Below are 24,239 nucleotides of genomic sequence, written 5' to 3'. Positions count from 1 at the left end.
GGTAAGGCACTCTGGGCTGCCACTGTGGAATTCTTCACTGAGAACATCATGGGTATGCTACAAGGAAAGTAAGAAGGCGCTGCTCCAATGGCCCATGTGTTTGCACTGAAGACTCCATTTCTTGTCTTTCTGTCCCAGTTCCTCCAGGTTCCTCCCCAAATGATGAGCTTCATAGTAAACAACACCAACCCAGCTCCCTGAAAATTAGACCTGAGCTGGCATTTCATCCTGCCCACCAGCCTCACCTCTGAGGGTCGTTTAGTCCTTTGGCAATGAAGTGCTGAGGGCCCAGTGTGGGCCAGACACCCTCCTAATGTCAACACTCCCCTGAAGCCCAGGACCCATCTCTGCAGGCGCTCTTTCCCTTAGAAAATCTAAGGCTCAGGGAGAGTGATGTCACACCAGGGGTCCTGCCGCTAGGTGACACAGCCTGACCTGCAGCACATCAGTATGAGTACAAAGCCCCTTACCCAACACAAAGCCACATCCCCAAGTTCTGCAGTCAGTCACTTAATCAGCCCTCAGTTTTCTGTGTGCCCTTTGCCCCCCACCACAATCTCCAAACCCCCTGCCAGGGGCCTGGCCTGGGAATGCGATAGCTCTTGGTGTTGGGAGAAAGGAATTTTTCACCGTGATAGAAGCGGCACATGGACCCTTCTGCCCTCCTGGAAGGCTCTGAGGCTCTTTGCTTTTAATACCTCAAGAATTCACGATGGTAACTGTTTACGTTCCCACATATTGTTATGCAGAGATCTCAATAACTAACCAAGGACTGTTGGTAGACCTCCCTTCCTGCTGCTTCCTTTCCTCCCGCCCCCCATTGCTGTTCTATCTTGTATCATGTCACCCAGAATTCCTAAGTCCCTTCTGCTCCTAGCTCAAGTACTCAGACAAGATGAGCTCTTTACAACGAATCTCTTGTCTAAAGAGAATAAGAACCATCTCGTCATCAACAAAACTTTGGTCATCCTCCACTGAGTGTCATTTAGGGACAGTAAACCAAAATTTCACTGGAAGTGGAAGTGTCTCATCTTACTAAGGAGCATCACGGCTTTAAATAGCATGGTGGCACACCTGGTTTAACTCAAAGGTCACACTACGAAACACACACAGAGCAGCTGTCTTTATCCCCACTCAGGAAGATCAAAAAAGTGTCCGTTGCCTGCGGCTCTCTCTGGACCACTGCTCTTCGGAACGGCTGTGGATGACACAAGGAAGAATTTCAGAGTTGGGAGACAAAAGTAAACTTAGGAGTGTTTTTGTGCTGTGATATCAGCGGCCTAGGCAGAGTGCGCCGGAGAGGGAAAGAGAGCTGTCTACTTCTGTCAGATGTGAGCTCCAGAGCAATAGAGATATACTTGGAGTTCAATTTCTGTTTGCCTGAGTCAGGGAGAAAAATCTAATTAAATATGGTGTCTGAGTTTGGAGAAGATGGGATGGGGCCAGAATATAAAGTGTGGCAGCTACCCATAGATCAGAGGGCAATATTAATAAACCCACAGAAAGGGACAGCAGGATCTGCTGGTGGTATTGATAAAATGCAAAGCAAAGACAAAGCAGGCTGGGAATATTGCATGATAATGCTGATAAAAAGCCACCAGCTCCCATGGCCCCTGGCCTGCTGCAGGACGTTGGGGCCTTGGCTTCTGGTTTCTTCTTTCTCGTCCTCTTCCTCTCTTCTCTGACCTCGCTTCTGTTTCCAACCAACACGCGAACTTGGCGTCAGTGAACCTTTCCAAAAGCAACTAAAGCTGAGGCAGGCAGTAAAGAATGAAGCAGAGGCAGAGAGTCTGTTTCCTCTGAGAGACAGAACAAAGGGAGAAAGAATATGCGCTGGAGAACTTCCCTCCATGCGGACTTGCAGACGGGGTGGCTCACATTGGCTCATGCAAACAAGGCTGAAGGCTGCCCTTAAGTGGCTCCTACAGAAATGTTCTTTGCTAAGTTGTCTGTGACGTATTAGATTTGAGCGAGATTTCCCAACCCTCTGACACTTCCAAAACCAAAATGGAAGATTTGTTGGTTTAAGAAAAGCTAGGAACTCCTCAAAAGTGTCAGAGTATAGGCCAGAGGGGTTTGGTTGTAAACATGGCCGGAGCCACTATTTCCAGACTCCTCTAGCTTGCTAAGAACTATGCCGAGGGAGAGGCAGTTCCTGCCTGGTGAGAGCCTGGCGAGAGCTACATCTCCATGGCCCCTGTCGATCGTAGCTGAACCTCACTATTCTTTCCTCTTCTGTAGTTTCCCCACCATCTGCTTTGTTTGGAGTTTGGCCTCATTTCCCTAAGCCTCTGTGTCATGGCTAGCGTCTGCCCAGAGCATTTGAAATAAAATTAATCTACGGTCCTTAATGCTGTATTATTTTCAAGGACTGTTTGTGTGACCATAACTGTCATTTTTCTAAATAAGCACATCTCTGAACTTTAAAACGTATGCCCTACCCTCACCACATCCCGCCTCCACGAATGCACCTCACTTTCTTATTAAAAGCAGCATCTAGTCCCTGACTGCTGTGCTGAAGGCTCACCTCCAGCACTTACTGTGTGCATTCCCCCTCTAGTTCTGAAACCTTATTTTCTATTTTTATTAAATGAGATTAGCACCCATTTGACCACTCTGAATAGGATTTGAGGATTTCAGATCAAGTTATGAGACTAGTACTGGACGCAAACTGCAGAAATGCAAGCTCAGTCTCCAGCCAGGAGAGAGAAGGCTTATCACCTAACGGGAGAGAGTTAGCTTGGGGTTGGGGTTAGAGTTATGATTGGGGATAGATTGATGGTTGAGGTTAGAGTTGGGGTTGAGGTTAGAATTTGGGTTAAAGTTAGAGTTAAGGCTGGGGTTAGTATTAGAATTAGCATTGTGATTAGTGGTCAGTTTAGGGTTAATTGCTGCCCCACAGCTTCAAGCTGTGTCTACCAAGGTCATATTAAGTCTTGACAATATCTTTCATTTTGGCATCACTGTTGTTATTTAATAGATAAGGAAACTTGATCTTGGAAGACTCCAAGCAGGTCATACGATTCTCTGCTGTCTTCTTGATCTGAGAAGCATGGCATTCTGGAATCCTAATCACTGCATTGCTACCCACCATGGCCCAGGTGATGCTCACCCGGCCTCTCCTCAGGCCATGCTCTCCCTCCCTCTGCATTGAGTTGTGTTACTTTATTCAAAATTAGCATCTCTAACAGGTCTGCTTTGGCTCCACTCTCCCTCTACACAAGTCAGCCTTGTCACTGAAGAAGAAACCTTCACCCATGATTGTGTATTTATCAGCACTGGGGATGGAATTCAGGGCTTAGTGCTCACCAGGCAAGTGCTCTACCACTGAACCGTACTCCCAGTCCTTGGCTTGTGGAGATGGAGTCCTGCGACGAAGCTTACACTGATCTTGAATCTACTACATAGAGTCAATTCGACTTCAAAGGTTTACAGGTTTTGTCTGGCTCCTACTTTACCCTTTTTTTCTTTATAATTGTGTGCTAATATAGAACTCAGAGGACAACTTTTAGGAGCCAGGCCTTCCCTTTTAGCATGTGGGTTCTGGGGAATGAGCTCAGGTGGCCAGGCTTAGTTAGCAGCAAACCCTTCTAAGCCATCTCCCGGGCCTTCCTCTCTACTATATTGAAGCAGATAGTACCGCAGACCTTTCATGCATCATCTAACATGAATCATTTACCTCTCATCTATCATCCGACTCCGTCATCAATCTATCTGTCATCTATCATCAATCTACAAATTGTCTTGTGTCTTCCCCTGCCCTCACTAGAACACAGAAGAGGCTTTCATCTACCTACTACTGAGACTTCAGTGCCTATATATAAGAGATCCTGGCAAGATGCTCAGAACCCACCACTGGAAAACAATCTTTTAATTCCACTTTGTCCTCCATCCTATTCCAACCACCAAGAGATGGTACATTTAGTGATTGGTTGCCAGGGGAGGAGTCAGACGGTAAAAGCTGGACTCCCCATCTCTGATCCTGAGCATGCTCTCATGCCGGATCCTCAGCCCCTAGGCTCAGCAGAGCCTTCTGTGAAATACAGATGTGCGATGTACCAACATCAGAAGTGTTCTGGGGACTGAGGGACATAATTACACATAGGTAAATGCTCAGCAGTCATCACCACCTCCATCACCATTGTCATCCTTAGCACCAGCCCTGTTGTGATGTAGCCCAACAAACAAAATGTTCCATTTTTTTTAAAAAAAAAAAAACCTTAGGAAGTTAGGGGCCAAAGTCACAAATCATTGCCTGCAACAGCTGGAGGCAGAGCCTGTTCCTTGCTCTCTGAGTCAGAGTTCTCTGCTGTCCTGACCCCAACTCTTCAGCCGCAGGTGGGCATGAAGTATTCAAGTGGCCCGCCCTGTTCCCCGACTCTGCAGAGTGGCCACAGACACATCGCTAAGCAATATTTCTTCCCCAAGCCACACACCTGATGCTGTCTGCTTCTGTTCTGTATCAGAATTGTGGCCCAAGGATGTTTCCACCTGTGGGCTCATCACAGAAACCTGGTTCTTCCTTTTGCTGACCACTGAGACAAAAGAGGGCCCTGCCTTATCCAAATGAAAAACACTTCCAGATAACAAAAGAGAGCCACCCCAAGAGAAGATGCCTTTGTCCATGGGGTGCCTGGGTGCGGTGATGCCACTTCGCAACCTCAGGCTGAGTGAAGGAATACACAGAAAAGCAGACCTGTTAGAGATGCAGGAAGAGATGCAATGCAGATGGAGATGCAGGATGGACAAAAGCACCCCCAAATGTCCCCATCAGCAATCAGCCTGATCCTGAACACTTCTGCGTGGGAGGGCTACAAGGCTTGACTGCTCAGCCATGGTTGGTCTGGTGCTGTTAGTTGCTCCTGAGAACATCGTGACACCACTCCTCCGTGCCTCTTCTGGTATCATCCCTTGGTGGTTTGTCTTTCGTCTATCGCCTGCAATGCCCACCTGCACCCACACAGCTGAAGCGAGGGCTGAGCTGTTTTTCTTAGCTGTGTCATTCCCAGCTGCTATAAGCTAAACCAAACTCTGTCATTAGTCGTCCTCAGCCTCTCCTGAAAAGAAAGTGACTCCAGCGCCCTGCCCTTGCTGTCATCGTTCATTACATCCCCATAGCTCAGCGTGAGGTCAGGCCTTTCCCAGAAGCCGTCACACATTCGCTCATAGGCCTGCCTTGTGCCAGGTAGCTGAGCCACCGCTAAGGGTCCAATGCTCACACTCCTCCCCTTCACGGAAGTCACTGGAGCTGTGCTTCACAGTCCTGGGGCTTTCAATCACACTGAACAATAAGCGGGGGAGAAATCAATAGTTCACTGTAGACGTAAATATATATTTTTCAATGACTCAGAAAAATAGCAACCTGCTGTTAATCACACATCTAGGAAGTATAGAACTAAGATGCCCAGCTAATGTTCTTTCTACCTCACGAAGAAACTATGGCTAGGTTGTTTGAAAACTATTTTTTGTGGTCCAAGGGTTGTTTTGTATGAATGGACCAAACAGTTGTCAGTGAACTATATCAGCAAACACCCATAAAGAGTTCTGCATAAATATGACCCAAAGCTTCCGTAACAAAAGCTGCTTTTGGTCAGACTTGACCAGCTGTGATAAAAGCAGCCACGGTATCCAGGCAGCACAGGGGAAACTGAGGGTTGGAAGAATGAGAGCTGACCTCATCATCAAAAGACAGTGGTTCATTGACCAGTGCTCTTAGCCAGCGTGGTGTAGCCAGCATCCTCGGGAGAACAGTTCTCCAGTCTTAGCAAGCCCAGTGGGGTTGGCAGGAGGTCCAGCTGTACCCTCTTCCTCTAGATCACAAAGGATGGGGAGTGGAATATGATGACAATATTGATGGCACTGGAGATAAAATTTGAGGAAAGATTTAAAAAAGATGGTAGAGAAGGCAGAGAAATGGGTGTAAGATGGGTACTATCAAGTAAATGTGAGAAGGAAGGGGTGGATAAGAGGGAACCCAAAAGGAAAGCTCTGCCAAAGCTTTGCGCCCAGGTTTCCTCTGAGCCTTCTGCTCCCTTGTAAGGCTTTTGGGTTCAGGCCTAACTATAAGTGATAATCCCAAAGGGAAGCTCTATACAAACGCACCAAAAAGTCTTTAGAAAAACATCTCCCACTGTCAGGGTTCATGTCAGGGGAGCCTGACGTGGACATGCCTGGGACAGAATGGCATTCGGGGAAGGAAGCATAATGTAGAAGCACAGACTGGGGTGTAAGGGTGAACCATGAAAAGGTATTAGGAATACAGACAGCAGCAAGTGTTAGCATGGGCCAGGGATGTAACAGGAAACTGCGTGACCTTTTGGTGTGATGACGCAGGCTGCCCTGAGTCATACAGAAATACTGAACACCTTTAAAGATGGTAAGACCCAGATAACTCCCAAAAGGAAGTTGCAAGGCAGTTAGGTTGGCAGGCACATAAATGGGGAAAAATTAAACATAAAAAACTACACTAAATATATGGCTATGGAGTGTAGAAAGGAATTTGCAGCTTGGTGGCGTGCTGGGAGCAAACAGGAAAGAGCACATTTCAAACCGAGGGTGCATCATGTGGGTTGGGACTTAAAGGCAGGTGGAATGTTCAAAACGGAGGGCAGGGAGTGGTGGGGCACTAACATAAGATGGACACAGAGTCCCAAGAGAGAGGAAAGAATGACCAGGTGGGGCTCAACCAACGGCAGTGAGCAAGGCTCTCCCCGTTGCCCTGTCTGGGGCAGCCGCAGGGGTTAGGAGAACCCTGGAGATCACATGTCACCATCTAACATATCTATGGGATGGGCAGCATCAGCCAGGCATCATGACGTGTTACATATGCACAGCCCCTGCCCACTGGCAGCTCACTGAAGAAGAGCGGTGTTACTTATACAATGGTACTTTCTGGTCAGCTCCAGGGGTGGAAGTGGGAGGGGTCTCAGCTCTCTGGACACTGAGCAACAGCCTCCCCCAGTGCTGTGGCAGTTTCTCTTTCTGTTAGAGAAAAAGAAAAGATGTGTTTCTACCTTCCAAGATTTCCATTTCTTCTTTGACAACCTTGTTTCCGAAATGCCTCCTTGTTCTTTCAAAGTACAAATACCTCAATTCAAACTTGGTTTTTTTTTTTTGGTTTTATTTTGTTTATTTGTTTGTTTAATGGTCTAAGAACTGCTGGGAAGGAAAACCTGCTACCTGTCAGTTATACTGGTTGCAGTCACATTCATTTACTGAGACCCTATATTTAGATCTATGAGGAACAGTGTATTTGTTTGCCCTGACCTTGCTATGCAGAATTATCATTCCGATTTTATCTATGAGTTCAAAGAAACCACATAGACAATGAATCTTTGATATGCCCAACTTAATTTATTGAATGCCTACTACATGTTGGGTACAGAATGGCTCCCAAGGTCAGGCTGTTTGTGGTTGCCTAAACTCAACTTGAAGATGGGAGACCTCAGCTCTCAGGTATGCCCAGAGTGAGTTTTGCATCAAGGTCTTGGCCAGACCCACACAGCAGGAGGATGGTGCTAGTCAAGGCATGAGGCGCCTCTCCTCTAACTCCTCCGTGTGCCTTGTCAGGATCAGCTCTGGATGGAGAGACCCTTCAATAGCCTCACTGCCAGAGGAGTAAACCAAGGTCCACCAGCATGGGAGGCTTGCTGCTCTCATTGGAGAGAAAGGATACAGGGTAAAAGGATGGACAGAACCCTAAGTAGCAGCTCCAGCCTGGCACTGAGCTGCGGTGTAGCCAACACTTCATCGGCCATCACAGCAGCACTCACAGGGAGCACTGCCTCCAGGTCCAGAGAAGTCAAGAGTCTGGTCAAAGGGAGAGAAAGGCAGTACAGCCTAGACAGGTCCTGCTGCTCACACCACCTCACCTGTGTCCCCACACAACTCCCCAGGGTATAGGACCATGGCCCTAAAAAGGAAGCAGAGCGGTATAAACTTGGGGGGAATGTTGTTTGTACATCCTTCACTCCACAAGGCATTATAGAATTCCTATAATGGTGAGCCCATTAATAGGTAGTGAAATGTGTGCCTGCACAAATACAACCTGTGCATGTTTACAATGTGAATGGACGCACACACACACACACATGCACGCACGTTTATCTCTCTATCTTTCAGGAAACAGAGCCAACTCCCTTGAGGAAAAACTCTGAAGACACTAGAAACCTAAAGGCTCTCAAGCAGAGTATAAGCCAGTGAACTGGACTGGGGGGCCTGGAATGGGGCTCAAACTGAAAGCTCACAACACATCTCTAGGCCAACTGAAACCTACAGTGTTTCTCTGTAGCTCCTTCCCTTTACTGATTCTGATGGAGCAGAATAGCCCAGGGTGGTAGCAGGTATACCTGGCCAAAGTAATTTGGGAAAGGGAAACAAGCAGGGGAATGTCCTCTCCTCCAAACTGCCCTGTGGGTACAGAAGGGATTAAAGGTGTCAAAGAGAAATGCTTCCTTTCAAATTCTCTCTCATTCCAACTGTGGTAGCACTCTTGGTTCTTGTGCTCCTGAGGGGAAAGAATTTCCACAACGCACAGATGCAGTTAGCAGCCAAGGGTTACTTCTAGCAAGCCAGAAAGTACAAGTGAGCTGAGACAGGCCAGAGTGAGAACAGGCCTAGAGCAGCAGCTTAGGTACCACCAAGAAATCGTCTATCAATTCTCCTCCCTTGGTCCCTCCCCACCCCACCCACCCTCAGTGGTCCAAGATATTCTCTCCCCCACCCCTCCTCTTCCTCCCAGTAGAGGCCTAGAAGTTGTCCTGACCACAGTTTCAGCCTTTTAACATCTAATTGTATTAGCTGTAGGAATGTATATTAAAGTGTGGCTATCCCCTAGCAATAGTAGAGAAGGTGCCTGAACTGGCCATCTACTGTAATCAGATTGGTGACTAACCTAATTGTCATGAGAGAGCCTTTATCCGGTAACTGATGGAAGCAGATGCAGAGATCCACAGCCAAGCACTGGGACCAGCTCCAGGAGTCCTCCTGAAGAAATGGAGAAGAATGGATTATACGAACCAGGGGTTCAAAGTCATGATGAAGAAATCCACAGAAACAGCTGACCTGAGCTCTTGGAAGCACAGGAGCCTTCAGGGTACTGACCCAGGCCCTTTGCATGTTGTGTAGCTTGGTCTGTTTGTAAGGCTCCTAGCAGTGAGATCAGGACCTGTCCCTGGACCTTGGGTAGCTTTGGGGAACCTGTTCCCTTTACTGGATTATCTTGGCCAGCCTTTATACAGGGGGAGGAACTTGGTCCTACCTCAACTTGATGTATCTTGCTGTGTTCAAGCCCGTGGGAGACTGCCCCTTCCTGGATGGAGAGGAGGAGAATGGGTGGCTGGGGAGAGGGGTAGAAGGGAGTCTGTGTAGGGGAGGGAACATGAGGAGAGGAGGGAGGGGAAATAGTGGTCCGTATGGAAAAAAATGTTAATAAAAAATATCTGGAGCTGGAGAGATGACCTAGCAGTTCAGAGCACTGGCTGCTCTTTCAGAGAACCTGAGTTCAATTCCCAGCATCCACATGGTGGCTCTCAACGGTCTGTAACTCTAATTCCATGGGTTCCGACACCAATGCACATAAAAGTTAAATAAATTTTTAAAGTGGTCTCCATATATATATAATTAAGTTGGGACATTTGCTAGAGGGAAGAGCAGCAGTGCCAGATCCGAAGGTGGAGAGTCTAAGGGAGCTGAAGTCTTCTGAGACAGGCTTAACCTTATGCCACAGAGTCCTATCCTTTCTCTTATCTGGTCAGTTGTCTGTTCTAGTATCCCAGCTGATAGTCCTCTCATAAATATCTTCCCCAGGCTCCAGACCTCTCTCTTTTAAGGCTTTAACCTCAACAGGGGAGACTGATAAAAACGAAGGTTCCTAGCTGCCTCCCAAGCCTGTCAGAAAAATGAACCAGGGTAGGGCCCTGCATTTTCAGTTTCCACCCCCACAGGAATTGGATGCCAGAAGTCTCAATGCAGTTCTTTACCCCAGGCTGGGGAAAATCCGAGCAATTCATAGACTGGGCTGGACAGTTACAAAGGCACTGTTGGATAGACAGCACCCTCTGCTGGCCATATGGAGCCATAACACCCTCCGCTTAACTGGAACATGGACGGGGAAGGTAGAACCTTCCCAAAATGAAAAAAGATGAAGAAACAGCTCCCCTGGCCCCAGACGCACCTCTTCAGAGAGCATACAAGCTGGGCTCAAGGAAGAAGAGGCACTGTCTCCTTTCCTGGCCACTCTGGCTCTTAGCTGTCTGCCAGCATGTCAGCCAAGCATTATACCTCTGAGGACATCTCTAGCCCCAAGCTTTTTCCCCTGGGTATTTGTCTGTGGCTCTTTATTACTCTTAGAGGCCCCCATGACCACTGTTCTGACAGTTTTGGGGCCTGGAGAATAGTAACTATTTCCTTGGGGAACAACAAGGTTCTCTCATGTTGCAAAAGGCTTATGAAACGGTTCCCGGACGTTGAGGAACGATGGCCAGCAGCCATTGCAGCTACAAAGCACTGTGCAAGCCCCTTGTCCAGACATATATGGGGGGAGGTCATTGTGACTGCCCTGGCCCGAGGTTTACCACTTGTTGAAAGAACTCCTGGAAACTGAATCCCGGTGAGGTTAAGTAGCTGCTCAAGATCACACAGCCACCTAAGGGGGCAATTGAGATTCCAGGTCCAGTGTATACGCTATGCCGCCCCTTCCAGAAAAAGGTCCTGCAAGCACACCTCTGCTAGGCTGTGTGTAGCTCCTCTAGATCTTCCAGCACCCTCCTTACAAAGTAGAGTTGCTGTCTTGCTCTTCTTCTAGCCCTTCCTTCTCTCGTACCAACCTCCCCACATGGTCCACCCCACACTCATTAAGCCAGCCTCCACGCCCAACCCGCAGATGGGCGCCACATAAGGACACAAACTACAGCGCGAGGAGGGGCAAGGCCCAGAACTCAAGGGGGCACTGGGCGGAGGACAGAAGTGAGACCAGCACTGGTGCCCGAGTAATGGGCAGTGGTTCTGTCCTTCCTTGAGGACTACTGAGCGCCAGGACTGGGAAGAGGGCTCTGGGCTACCCCCTACCTGCATAGGCATCCCAGTAACAATCCATTAGAGAATTCAGAAGCTGGTGAAATTGCTCTGTGACTATGCAGGGAGAGATGAAGCAGGTGGGCAGGGACCAGCCTCACACAGGGCCTGCTTCTCTATGGACCACTCAGAGTTCCCCAATTCTCAAGAACAGCTGCCGCTTTCTCTCGACTCTCTTCTCCCTCTCTAAGGAACAAGAATTTTGGCTTCACATAGACCGCTGGGTAATTGGAAAATACATCCAACAGTGTATTCGTTGACTTCCATGGAAGCCAAGTACTGCCTTCCCAGACCCTGGATGGATGGGTATATGTTCCTAGAGCGGTCTATGAACTAAGCTGAGTTCAGAGCAGCACACCACACACACACATGCACGCATGCACACATGCACATATGCACACACACACTCATACACACACATGCACACACACGCATGCACACACATACACACACGCACACACATGTACATATGCACACACTCATACGCACACATGCATGCACATGCACACACACATGTACACACACAGTATCTCAGTTGATCCTAGTGTGTAGAATACCCAGAGAGTGTACCAACCACTAGCTCACCTGAGAGAGTCTACAGGGGCCTCTAGTTCCCCCATCCTGTTCACACTACACACCAAGATGAGCCCACCCCAGAAGGCTGAAACTTGGGCTCTTCCTTGTGCCTTTTACCCCTCGGCCTCCAGCCTCTCTTTTGGCACCTGCCCTGCCCACCTGTTTTGTGTGGAGTACCTGCCTGTACAGCATCACAACCAATAGGTGCCTGCTTCTTTTCCTTGTTACCAACCTGCCCCATTTTTATCCACTGCTGTCTTAGAGTTTTTATTGCTGTAAAGAGTGAACTACACAATCACAATACCTTAATCAATATCAGAAATACATATACATATAATAAAATTGACCTTAAATTAATGTCAGTAAACCAAGATTCATATCAATGCAAATTATTCACATCTATATCATCTCCCTCTTGAAATGTAAAAGAACATTTATAAACAATATTTGGGAATATGGGCGCAGTTATTTCTCTCCAAACTGCTTCCTGCTGAATGGGGGCGCTGTTAATCAGATATTTCAGGGTATAACCTGTGTGCTCGGTTCATCTCACAGCAACTCTTACAAGGCCATACCTTCGAACAGTAACACACCCTAAGAGCCTGTGGGGGCCATTTTCATTCAGACCAGACCAGCTAGTTTGGTTAGCTCCTTCCTTTGGTGAAGACCCAGGCAAAACTCCACCTAACTCAGACATCTCAAGACACCCGCTGTGTCTTCACCTCGAGCTGAGGGTCCCCTCAGCATATGGTACAGTTCGTGAAAGCAGCGTTTGTCTTACATCCCCCTTGCCACAGTCCTCCACAACAACTTCCCCCGGAGATGCAGAAATCGCAGATAATGTTAGCAAACCCTTGCAGTCTCCCAGGCTCAGCTGAGTTCTGTATGAGACACCAATGGCTCAGATTGGACCCCGGTTCCCGTCTCTTTCTAGAATCAACAAGGTATATTAGGAAGTGATACCCACTTAGATGACAGGAACAGGCAAACAGGCTACATCCCCACGTGGAGGCCAGCTCCCTGCCCACCTGCCCAGGCCACCTCCTGCCCTATCCCCGCCCCAGAAGATCCATGACCCGCAAAGCAGTTATTAGCGCTTTCGGCTCCATTTAACCACACAAATGGCTTGGTCACAGCTGACTAGTCCCAAATTTGCCCTTGATTTTCTTTTAATTCACCGTGACTCAGTCCCCCTGTAATACAGGTAGAGGAGGTATATTTGTTCCCAAACTCCCCTCCTGGGGTTAATCATGCACAGAACAAAACTCCATTTGAGTCACTTAATGATTTCATTTCCACCCCGGGTTTGAAGGCGCTGTGTCTATAATACTAATGCGGCTCCCTCGCTCCTTATACTGCAGATGTCTGTGTGTGAGAGACACGGGAGAGGGGGCTCATCAGCAGCCGAGCCATCCCCTCCCAGCCAGAGCTGCGGAGCACAGATGGGTCCTCTCTTTTCCTAGGCTTATCTCCTCACACTGGGACACCTGTCTTAGGGAGTCATTTCAACATCCACTTGCAGGGACTGTACCCAGTACCCCATAACAGGTTCTTCCATCAGCCCGACATACTCCCTTCCTCATTCCAGACTCTCCGAGACAGCCCGAACATCGTCCGAGCCTCGAGAGTGGCACCCGAACATCGTCCAGCCCTCGGGAGTGGCACTCGAACATCCTCAAGGCTTCGGGAGTAGCATCCATACCTAGCGGACCTCTCCTTCAATGTCAGGGACTGAGAATGCATCCGTTCTCTGTCTAAACACTCCCTCCCTCCGCTGATAACAAGCTTTTCCTTCCTAGTAGAGAAACCCACCCAACCCCTGCTCCACTGTGCATGCACTGTTAGCTTATTTTCACACCATATTTCAGAACCAGCGTGCACAGCAGCCTCTCTGCCCCTCGGAGCTCCCCGGGATAGACTATTCACTGGGCATCCCATATTCGCAGAGTATCAAATATAAATAAGTGCTCAGAGCATTTTATTTGAATGAATTGCCTCAATACCATTTTATGTGTGTGAATGTAAACTGTTTTCGTAATTAAACAAAAGCTATCTCATCTCAAAGCTTCCCAAACAGTGCTAAAAATCTACTCCAAGCCCTGGTAAGGGTCTTAGAAAAAGACCAGGTCACCGTCAGGAAATGTCATTTGTGTGGAAATGGTGCCATCTAGTGGTTCTGAGGAAAATGGCCTCTCACCCATAAAGGACTGTGGGTTAGTACACCTCTCTATGGTCTCTCCTGGATATGCTGAGCCCTTGTCTGACAGCACCCCTCCTAAATGCAGCACATTCCACCTAACTCATGTGTGCATCCCTGTTCGCCCTATGTCTGTACCACTGGGATGGACTCAGCATCCGGGTCCATTGAACTGGCCTCCCAGCCTGGCTGCTCTCCTTGACTCCTCCAGAATCTTCTCCCACTGAATATGGTTCAAGCACCAGGTCTGCCTCAATCCACTGTTTTCTCTCCCACTCCGCTTCCTGTCCCTGCCCAAGGGAGCACAGGAAGTACCTTCCTGCCCACTGCAATGTCTGCCACAGACATCTCCACATGCAAAATCACCCTCTGCCCCCATGTGTTTGCCCGCTGTGACAAACATCTGAGACTCACAACTTAAAAGGAGGGAGTATTTCTTTAGACGTGCCTTTAACAGGCTTCAGATCCTGCTTGTGCGGCTCCACCATCTCTGGGTCAGGAGGCTGAGCATGGAGTCCAGGATGGTGGGAAACACACACACACAGACACAACTTCATGATGGACAGGAGGAAGGAAGGGAGGGACCATTGTGGGAAGACTCCTGGACAGTATCTGTCCCTCCTTCTGAGCTCCATCTCCTACTTCCCACTAGCCCACAATGCAGCACCATCCGCTCGGGACACTGCATCAGCTTGCATGGCCACCACGGCTGTTTTTGTTGGTGAGACCTTCCAGGGCTCTGCGGCCAGCTCCAGACTGAGTAGCCCTCAACTCTCCATTCCCTCACTTCCTATATATGTGCCTCCCCCCTCCCCAGCCAAACACACTGCTCTCCTGCCCCTGACTAAGCAACTCCTACTGGCTCTTCCTCTCCCTGTCCCACTGGAGCTCAAGTTCCTTGGATAAAGCCATTGTGGCAACAGGGGATGTTAGAACTTTGTCTTGCAAATGAACTAAAAGTCAACAACTGGGCTCAGTGGCACAGGCCCGTATTCTTAGTATTTGGGAGGTATAGGCCTAAAGACCAAGAATGGGGAATTCAAGGTCATTCTTGGCCACATAGTGAATATGAAGCAAGTCTGGACTACATGGGACTTTGCTTTAAAAGGAAAAATTAAAAGACAAAGACAAGGAAGAGGAGGAGGAGGAAGGGGAGAAAAGAAAAAGAAAGACAGACAGAAAGAGAGAGAGAGAGAGAGAGAGAGAGAGAGAGAGAGAGAGAGAGAGATGAAAGAAAGAAAGAAAGAAAGAAAGAAAGAAAGAAAGAAAGAAAGAAAGAGAAAAGAGAGAGAGAGAGAGAGAGGGAGGGAGGGAGGGAGGGAGGGAGGGAGGGAGGGAGGGAGGAAGGAAGAAAGGAAGGAAGGAAGGAAGGAAGGAAGGAAGAAGAAAGGAGAGAGAGAGAGAGAGAGAGAGAGGCCTCATCTCAGATTCCCCACTAACATGCAGGTTGAATGGACAAACTTGTCCAGAGCCTCCTTGGAACCAGAGATGAAGCAGGAAAATATCCCCTGTGACAGACAACTGTCTGGAGGTTGAGTAGGACTGAGCCTGACCACATTCAGTTCTAGGGTCCACTATAGAGGACATCACAGATGTGAACCTTCACATCATGTCCTTCCATCCACACTGTCCCCAGGTCTTCCCCGTGAAGAATAAAGCCAAACTTCTTTACCCTTCCAAGAGAGGGAGAGGGTTACGTTGTTTGGCCCACAATGATGTCTTTTTCTCCACAGAAGCCTGCCTTCATGGCAATAATTTCTCTAGAATCAAGCCAGCTGAGAAGATGAGGAATGTCCAACTCTACACACACACCCTCCAGACTTCCAGTCTTCAGACAGTGACAATGGAAGAACCAAGAAGCTGTTGGGAAGGTCATAGCCCAGGAAACAGGCTCAGTGAATATGAGGTCTCATCACAAGGCTTCCTGGATGTCCCTCCACACACACATCACAGAAGGTTCCTGCGTGGTGACAGAGAGGCCAGCTGAAAGACTGTAGTCCTCAGGTTCTATCTGTGAAGGAGTAGCTAAGGAAACCCGCAGAAGAGATAACATACGCAGGCTACCCCTGGCCAGCTAAGCAGAAAGCCTGGCACTAAAGACCTGTTTTCCTCAGTCCCTTGGCCTAATACATCATGTCTGCCTTCCATTAAACAATTTTAAGACATGCAATTAATGAAAACCATAGATTCTGGAGGAACACAGTAACTATCGGAATCAGACTTGTGTGAAGCAGGTGTGTGCAAATAATCAGGCCAGGAATTTAAAACAACTTCCAAAAATACAGCAAGGGCTCTATGGGAACACATGGGCATGTAGGAACAGATGGGTAATATAAACAGAAAGATGGAAACACTAAGGAAAAGTCTAAGGGAAAGGTCCAGAAGAAAATACAACACAGAAGTGAGAATGTCTTTGAAGGGCTCATCAGTAGACTGACAATGCTAAGCAAAGCATCCATGAGCCTCAAGAAATAAAAGCAAGGGCTGGGAAGGGGGCTCTGCTCTAAGAGCTGGCTCTGTAAGCATGAGGAACTGAGCTGAATCCCCAGCGCCTCTATAGACAACGAGTTGTGGTGGTTTGTACTCCTAGTGCAAAGGAAATGGAGACAGGAAGATCCTGCACACACACACACATACACACACACACACACACCAATGAATAGATAACATTATACAGGCCAAGTGTGTAAGTCAGTGGCACTTTGTACACTCGGTACGCATGAGGCCATGGGTTCAGCTCCCATCACCAATGAAAAGCAAGAAATAGCAACAGAAAACAAACAACAAACCAAATAGGAGCTGGGGTCAGAATGCCCAAGAGCTATATGTCAGTCAACAAACATTTCTGTAGCTCATGAGTAATGGGATGATCAAGGGCACAGGAAAAAAGGCCACAGAAGTATTTGGAGTGGTAACAGGTAAGACCGTCCCAATACTCAGGACAGGCACCCAACAACAAATCCAAAGATCGCAAAGAATTCCAAGCACAGGGGAAAAAGAAAGGTCCTTGCCTATTTATATCATCTTCAAAGATTCAAAGTCCAGGATACAGGAACCAGTGAACATAGAGGTCTGTCAGCAAAGGAAGGGGTAGAGAAGATGTGGTAAATATGCCCAGTGGGAGTTTATTCAGGCAGAAAGAACATAATTATGTCACTTGCAAGAAAATGGTTGCAACGGGCTATTACCATATTAAGCAGATTAATTCTGTCTCAGAAAGACAGACATCGCATATTTTCCTCTCCTTTCTGAATTCTAGATTTTATATAGATACATGGAGTCATGAATGTGCATATAACACAAAAAATAGAAGTAAAATTGTCTAAAAGACTGAAAGGGACTCACAGAAGTGAAGAGGGGAGAGAAAAGGAAGTGGGATAATGTGCTCAAAATGCCTTAAAACTTGTGTGGAAAAGGTCTTACAAAACTCAGCACTTAAAGCAGTGAATGCAAAAATCTTTAAAAAAACAAAAAAGGTGGTGAAAAAAGACAGAGTAGAGAAAACTCGCTGTCTATAACAAGCAAGGCTGAGAACTCCGTGCAGAAACCGTGCGAGCCGGAGCAGGATGAAATACTCAAATGCTGAAAGGATGGAAACACCAGCGGCATCCAGGAGCCTGCGCAGCCATCCTTCTAAAGGGAAAAATAAAGACTTCCTCACACTCAAAAACAGAAGAGAGTCTTCAGCTGTCTAGCAGGAAATATTTAAAGTTAGTCTGAGAGAAAAGAAAGGATGCAGGCCAGAGACTGAGAGCCACATAAAAGAAGACGCTACAGTAGCAATGAGTGGGCATAAAATACAGGAATCCCCAGAACTCCTGCAGGAAATCCACTCCACCCGCCCAACCCCCATCCTAGTCCGCTCCACACCAGCATCCCTTCAAAAGTGCTGGGATCTCCTGCACTGCCTGCAACACATGGCAGCGGAAGAGCAGGTAGCTATGTGCCCCCAGCACCAGGCCTGCAAGGCACCTAAAATTGGATGGATGCATGCATGGATGCATGGATGAATGCACGGATAGATGGATGCACAGATGGATGCATGGATAATTGAGGGAGAGAGGGAGGGAGGAACAGAAGGAGTGAGGGAGGGAAGGAAGGAGAGAAAGAGGAATGAACGGCAAACCATCCACACCAACATCAGGGCTGGTTGGTAGATAAGATGTCTCTTTATTAACACTTCAGCAAGAAGATTCCAGTGTCATCATGGTGGTAACCAAGGGCTCAACCTCTATAGTCTTTCTGCTCAAGTCTGGTCACTCTTCAGGTCAAACATGAGGTGGACATCTTTGGACATGGGCTGTTAATGGATTTGGGCGGTCTTCAACCTAGAAATCAGAAATGCGTTCAGTGAGCCTTCATGAAAATGTACAGCCAGTTGAAGCCAGTGTCTGTCCCCCATCTTCACTTACAAGTCTTCTACTTTCTGTATAATGGTTGTCTGGATCAATGAGAACCCTGGACGAAACATGTCCTGTGCAGAATCTGGCATACAGAGAGCACTTAATAAATGCTAACATTGTATTTCCTGATGCTTTTTAAGCATGTAGCTTCCAGCTATGTGTCAATCATGTCTTTCACCCCACCCCCACAGCAGCTACCAGGGCCATCTCTCTTGGATAGGGCACGGTGACTGTTTCAGGCATGCTCCTTGTATTGGAATGGTTCCACCTCCAGCCTTTCACTTTCCAGAACTGAACAACATTCAGTTATGGCCAACTGCGATGTGCAAAGCCCAAGGAGCGGATGAATGGCCAAAAGTCCCTTGCCGGTATCAGGTTCAAATTCTGTACGCCCTCACTCCTACTGAGACCCTGTATCTCAAAGTAGAGTTAGGACAGCAACATCTACTTGTCCCTGCCCTCACTGCTTCTGAGTGCAGACTCCTCACTCAGGAAAACAAAAAGCTCTTCGTGCTAGGTCTCCCTTCCAATACCAAGGCTAGCCGCCCTCGCCACCCAGACCCTTACCTATGGGTCTCCTCACCTTAGCATTCTGAGCAAGACACTCTGAAGCTTGGGTCATCATATGAGTCACACCTGAGGTGAGATAGGCTGCAGAGGGCAAAGGAGAACAGCGAGATGGAAAAATAGCCTACCATCAGAACCTACCTAGACCTAATACCTTAACGGCGGCACAGGGAATGGACCGGGTGGGAAGCACAGTCCTGAGCCATCATCGTGTGTAAACTTCAGAACTGAAATCCAGGAAGGAAGCCCCTCAGCCTGGAGTCATGGCAGGGGGGTACCATGGGAGGTTGATAAGGCCACCGTGATGTGGACCACAAAGGAAAGAAGCCCTTGGAACGTCATGCCCCAACTCATATTAGAGTCACCAGATGACTGGGATGGGCAGCTGGCTGACGTCATCTCCACCCTCATGTACCCAGGTAGGCACACAAGGCAATTCGTCACGAGAACTTACCTTTGTCTCACTTGATCTATGCGATCCTGCATGACATCTTCTATCATTTCACTTGGCACTTGGAAGATACGGGTGTGGCTGGAAAACACCATTGTATCATGGGATCCTCAGCTGCTTTTCATAGCAGTTGAGTCTAGCAAGGCTACTGAAATTGAGACTAGGGGAACAGTAGCAGGGACTCCAGATGCATGAGCCTTAGAACCCACCCCCACTCTTCTGTTTCTTAAATAACAAAGGACCTCCCAATCACCCAGCCATTGGGTGAAGACAGCCTATGGCTCCAAGGATACAGGGAAAGAGAAGCTGGCCGCCAGCAGGGTAATTGAAGCGCTGCATTCCCCACTCCAAATTCCTCTCTAGTGTCATTATAGACTCTTAGGATTGGTCCCATGACACAGGCCACTGTTTGCATTCTTTCTCTATACTGGCATTGCCTTTCCTTCTCTAGTCTGCTTCCTGTCTTTTCTCATGCCATTTCCCACTCCTCCCCTCCAGTGTCCCGTAGTGCCCACAAAATACCCACTTCTTTGGTTATGGTGCCCTTGTGGTTGAGGCCCAAATTCTTTCTGGCCTCCCCCTCTGCCCACAGAGAGATGGGGGTGTGATTGTGACTGTGGCTCCTACCAGGAGGAACCAGTTGGAGCCCATAGGAGATAAAGCAGGCAAGGCTAACGGTCCCCAACCTAAGGGGAAAGGGACCCTCCGAAAACAGGAGTCTCGGCACTGGGATGCCCAGGCTACATGGGCTCTCCTTTTCTCCTCAGTTCCCTGTTAATCAGATAATAGTACCCTATTAAAGAGCCACTCTGAGCTTCCTGAGAAGATTGGCAGCGATGCCTAATAAATGTGCAGCCTGGGTCTCAAGTTGTGCCCTCAGACCTTCCTCCAGGCTTCCCTAACACTAACTTCCACACACCCTACTATCTGCTTCATGTACATCCATGGAATGTGGGGCTGTACTTGGCTCTTTTTCCTTCTCCAGACCAGTTAGCAAGCACAGGCTGATGCATGCACACCTACTAAAAGAATGAAAAGCCAGTGCTGCCTCATGCAAAGGTGTCACCTTGACCGCCTGCTACCAGAACTATGAAGAAAACCTCAGAATCAGTGCTCACTTCCAATCTCCATTGAAAATTCAGAGTGGAGAAACAACACGTAGAGAAACAACTGATGCTTCACGCCTGACTTGGAAATCTTAAACTAATTGTATAGCCAAGATTAAAGCAATATTAGAAGATGAGGTTGGTCCAAACCAAGGAGTTTCTAACTCCAGAGTCCGACCAGTTCAAGCAAGGAGAAGCTGGAATTGAAGTCAGTAATGCTGAGGACCTCAATGCATTTCTAGAGAAAATCTCTTCTCTGGGGGCTCTGAAATCCACCATTGGTTGTTCCTCCCTAGAAGAGCCAGTACATATTCAAACACTCTACAATACGTTGTCACTGGCAAAGTAAACTCATTAATACCCGAACCCAGGAACGCAGTTTCCCCAAGAGAAGAGCAAGGTGGACAGCAAGGACCAGAGGAGACAGAGGAAAGAACAAGCCCCTTGGTCACATATGGACTAGCTCGAGGAAGGAAGGATGTGATGATCTGGTCCAAACCCTCATGGACTCAGGGATCAAAACTGGGATGCCTCTGCAGGAGGCGTGGGGTGACTTCGGCACCCCACCCCCACCCGCGCCCCACACCTGGAGTTACAGCATCTTCGGGACCAAGTAAGGCTTGTGAGGACTCGGGCTGCACCAAGGTGGCAGGAAGGTGACAACGTAGCTTTGTCACAAAGTTCTCGCCTCCGGGTGCCGGGAGACTTCTGCACTGCAGACTCTCCGCACTGCAGAGTCGCAGATGAGCGCTTTGGCTTTTGCGTTTTAAGAGCTATTTTCTTTTGGCGCTTTCAAGTGCTGCCACTTCTGAACAATTCAAGAGCAAAAATAACAAGAAACCGAAACATATTCAGAAGCATTTAGGAAAATGGAGAGCAAGACCAGTTCCCCAGCTGCTGAGGTCATTTAAAAACGTACGAAGGAGCTAAACCTTCCAGACAGCAAGACTCTTGCCGTAAGCCGCCAAAGCATGACTGAGGAATTTCTCTGCCAGCAGAGGTGGTTTCTCTAGAACTAATGCGCCTGCTCAGGAGGCTGCCCTGCTCCCTGGGTACTGTACCTCCATCTTATAAACTGGATCCTCGTTCTCTCCTCCAGGACTTCCTGATTAGGGTCTGCTAACATATCAGACTTGGAGAGTTGGTGCTTCACCTGGGAAATCGAGATTAAATACGTGTGGTTACCAGACAGTGTGGATACCCACAAGGAATCCCTCACCACACACTGTCACCTCCACTTCCCCACAAACTCTCAGTTACCAAATCTCTGGTCACATGTATGTCGTGTCCATGAGTGGGAGGGATATTGGAAGACATCTTCTCCTTTATGTTCCGAGAAGCCTCCTCTTCTGTCTGGAAGGTGAAGGTGAATGGTTTCCCTCTTAAAGTGCCAGGCTCCATCTGATCGCTCTCCAGGTCCCCTCTCTTCTTCCTTCCCCTATGCCCCTCCCATCGCAACACACACACACACTCACACACTCTCTCACACACACACAAACACCACTCTCGCTCCATTCCTCCAGCTTCTACACAAAGCTCCTCCATTGCTATCCGCCCCCCCCCCCAACCTTTGGGACCTCCCCTAAGGCCTCGGCCCTATCCCAAAGTACTTGGGGGACCACCTTGAGTAGAATTCCCTCGTCTAGGATGTTTGATAAGTCAGTGAGTAGCAATGCCGACAAAAAAAACCCACATCCTCTCAGACATTCGAAAGAATTAAAGTCAACTCTAGACACAAACTTGAGTTTCTCCATACATAGAGAGTGGAGCCCTGGTGCCTGCCCCCTAGTGATAACTGCACTCTAGAACTAGAGGCACTGAGTCATAGAAGAATTTTACTCACTTTGTTCAACCAATGCTGCACTACAGATACAGCTTCGCTTTCCACAACTTCAATGTCCTGGAACAAATTGGTCAAGATGATGACCTCAGAAACCCTAGAGACCCACCCGCCACCGTTGCTGCTATCCAGTGTGACATGTTGTGGGGTGTCTGTGAAGCACACCAGAACCTCAGCGGAGAGAAGATGGAGAGTCCCAGTTCCATGTGACCGCCACCACCACTCACCGAGTTTGCCTTTGGTGGGAAGGGTAGCCCTACACTTTTCCGGGTAAAGATGTACACAATCCATGTTGTAATAATCATCTTGAGATTTACAGAGGGCCTTCTTGGCTCCCTCCTTCCATTGAAGCTGCCTGAGAACTTCTATGGAATAGGAAGGTAGTCGAAGGGAGGCCCCCCTGATTGGTTGAAGAGTGATGATGTGACAATGACCTCTTTCAACTTCCGGGGTCAGAGTGCAGATGGAAAAGAGGGGTTTGAAGACTTCTTCCTTATGACATCTCAGAAAAGAGGGGAACATAGGAGATGAGGATAAACTATCCCCAGTAAAATCCCCGGGCAAGATACAAAGGGGATACCTAGCAAATAGACGGAAAGTCTCAGGGTGGCTCTCTATTTTAAGCAAAGCTAAGTGAAATTTTAAAATGAAATAAAAATATGTTACAGATCAAAAGAAAAAATGATGACTGAAGCATCTGAACCCTTTAGATATACATTCAGACCAGTGCCATGGTTATTTCATAATCTTCTCTTATGTGCAGGAGGAAATGAAATTGTTTCCCCAAACTGCCCAGACAAAGAAGCAAATGTTCATTACAGACAGTTTTAAATTTTTTTGCCTGTTCTCACTATGCAAGTAACCATTAAAAAGTAGTCCAGGGCCTGAGGAGAAGATGGTTCAGTCAGTAAAGTACTTGCTTTGCGAGCATGAGGACTAAAGTTTGATCCCCAGAACCATAAAGTGCATGTGGTGTGTGGTGTGCAAAAGTAGTTGTGTCCCATGGGGTACTCAGAAATTGTGTGTATCCACCAATCTCAGAATGGCTACCAAAGCAAAGATGAAGAGCATAGCAGAGAAGCCAGGAAGCCGTTACTGGCTTAAGAAAAGCTGTTCCAGCCAGGCGGTGGTGGCGCACGCCTTTAATCCCAGCACTTGGGAGGCAGAGGCAGGCGGATCTCTGTGAGTTCGAGGCAACCTGGTCTACAAGAGCTAGTTCCAGGACAGGCTCCAAAGCTAAAGAGAAATCCTATCTCGAGAAAAGAAAAAGAAAGAGAGAGAGAGAGAGAGAGAGAGAGAGGGAGGGAGGGAGGGAGGGAGGGAGGGAGGGAGGGAGGGAGGGAGGGAGGAAAGCTGTTCCAGAAAACCTTGGATCAACACTAATCACGTGACCACAGTCTAAAACAGCAGGTACGGGGTGGAGCTGGCAAGATAGCTCAGCTCAGAGATTAAGAGCACTTGCTGCTCTTCCAAGGGACTTCAGCTCCCAGCACCTGCATCAGCCACTCATAACTACCTGTAACTCCACCTCGAGGGAACCCAACACCTCTGGTCTTGAAGGGCAACCATGCTGGCTAATTGTATGTCAACTTGACATAAACTTAACTGAGAAGAAGAAACCTCAACTGAGAAAATCCCACACCACACACACACACACACACACACACACACACCAGATTGAGCTATGGACAAGCCGGTGGGGTAACTTCTTGAGTGTTGTTTCTTAAGGGAAGACCCATAGATGGCACTGTGGATGGTGTCACTAGGTGGTGTTTGGTGCTATAAGGAAGCCGGCTGAGCAAGCCACAGCGAGTAAGCCAGTAAGCAGCATTTGCCATGGCCTCTGCTTCAGCTCCTGCCTCCAGGTTTCTGTCCTGCTTGAGTTCCTCCCCTCATTTCCTTCGGTGACGGACTATGATGTGGAACTGTAAACTGAAATAAATCATTTCCTCCATGAGTTGCTTTCAGTCACAGTGTTTTATAACAGCAACCTTAAATAAGACAGTATCTACACTCATGCGTTCAC

The 24,239-nt window shown here is 48.1% G+C and overlaps 1 protein-coding gene across 1 annotated transcript; it reads right to left on the bottom strand.

Moving 5' to 3' along the window:
• Positions 1-18,044: 18,044 nt before the first annotated feature.
• On the bottom strand, positions 18,045-22,518 carry Spata19 (spermatogenesis associated 19). Its single transcript, XM_057768900.1, has 7 exons — positions 22,441-22,518; positions 22,217-22,273; positions 21,634-21,726; positions 21,435-21,526; positions 19,271-19,348; positions 18,833-18,900; positions 18,045-18,174 (listed from the first exon to the last, which is right to left on the bottom strand). Exons 1-6 carry the CDS (start codon positions 22,516-22,518, stop codon positions 18,834-18,836), a joined length of 465 nt encoding a protein of 154 aa, XP_057624883.1. The 3' UTR covers positions 18,045-18,174; position 18,833.
• Between the last annotated feature and the right edge of the window lie 1,721 nt (positions 22,519-24,239).

Source organism: Chionomys nivalis, chromosome 4, assembly GCF_950005125.1.
Source record: "Chionomys nivalis chromosome 4, mChiNiv1.1, whole genome shotgun sequence".
In the NCBI taxonomy this organism is placed as follows: domain Eukaryota; kingdom Metazoa; phylum Chordata; class Mammalia; order Rodentia; family Cricetidae; genus Chionomys; species Chionomys nivalis.
The sequence above is the reverse complement of the archived record's forward strand: the minus strand, read 5'-3'. Positions and strand labels throughout refer to the sequence as shown.

Coding starts and splice junctions, on each gene's coding strand:
- Spata19 (XM_057768900.1), bottom strand. CDS start 22,518: ATGATTATTACAACATGGATTGTGTACATCTTTACCCGGAAAAGTGTA. Junction 21,727..22,216: donor TGCAGCATTGGTTGAACAAA/GTGAGTAAAATT, acceptor TTCACCTTCCAG/ACAGAAGAGGAGGCTTCTCG. Junction 18,901..19,270: donor ATAGATCAAGTGAGACAAAG/GTAAGTTCTCGT, acceptor TGCCCTCTGCAG/CCTATCTCACCTCAGGTGTG.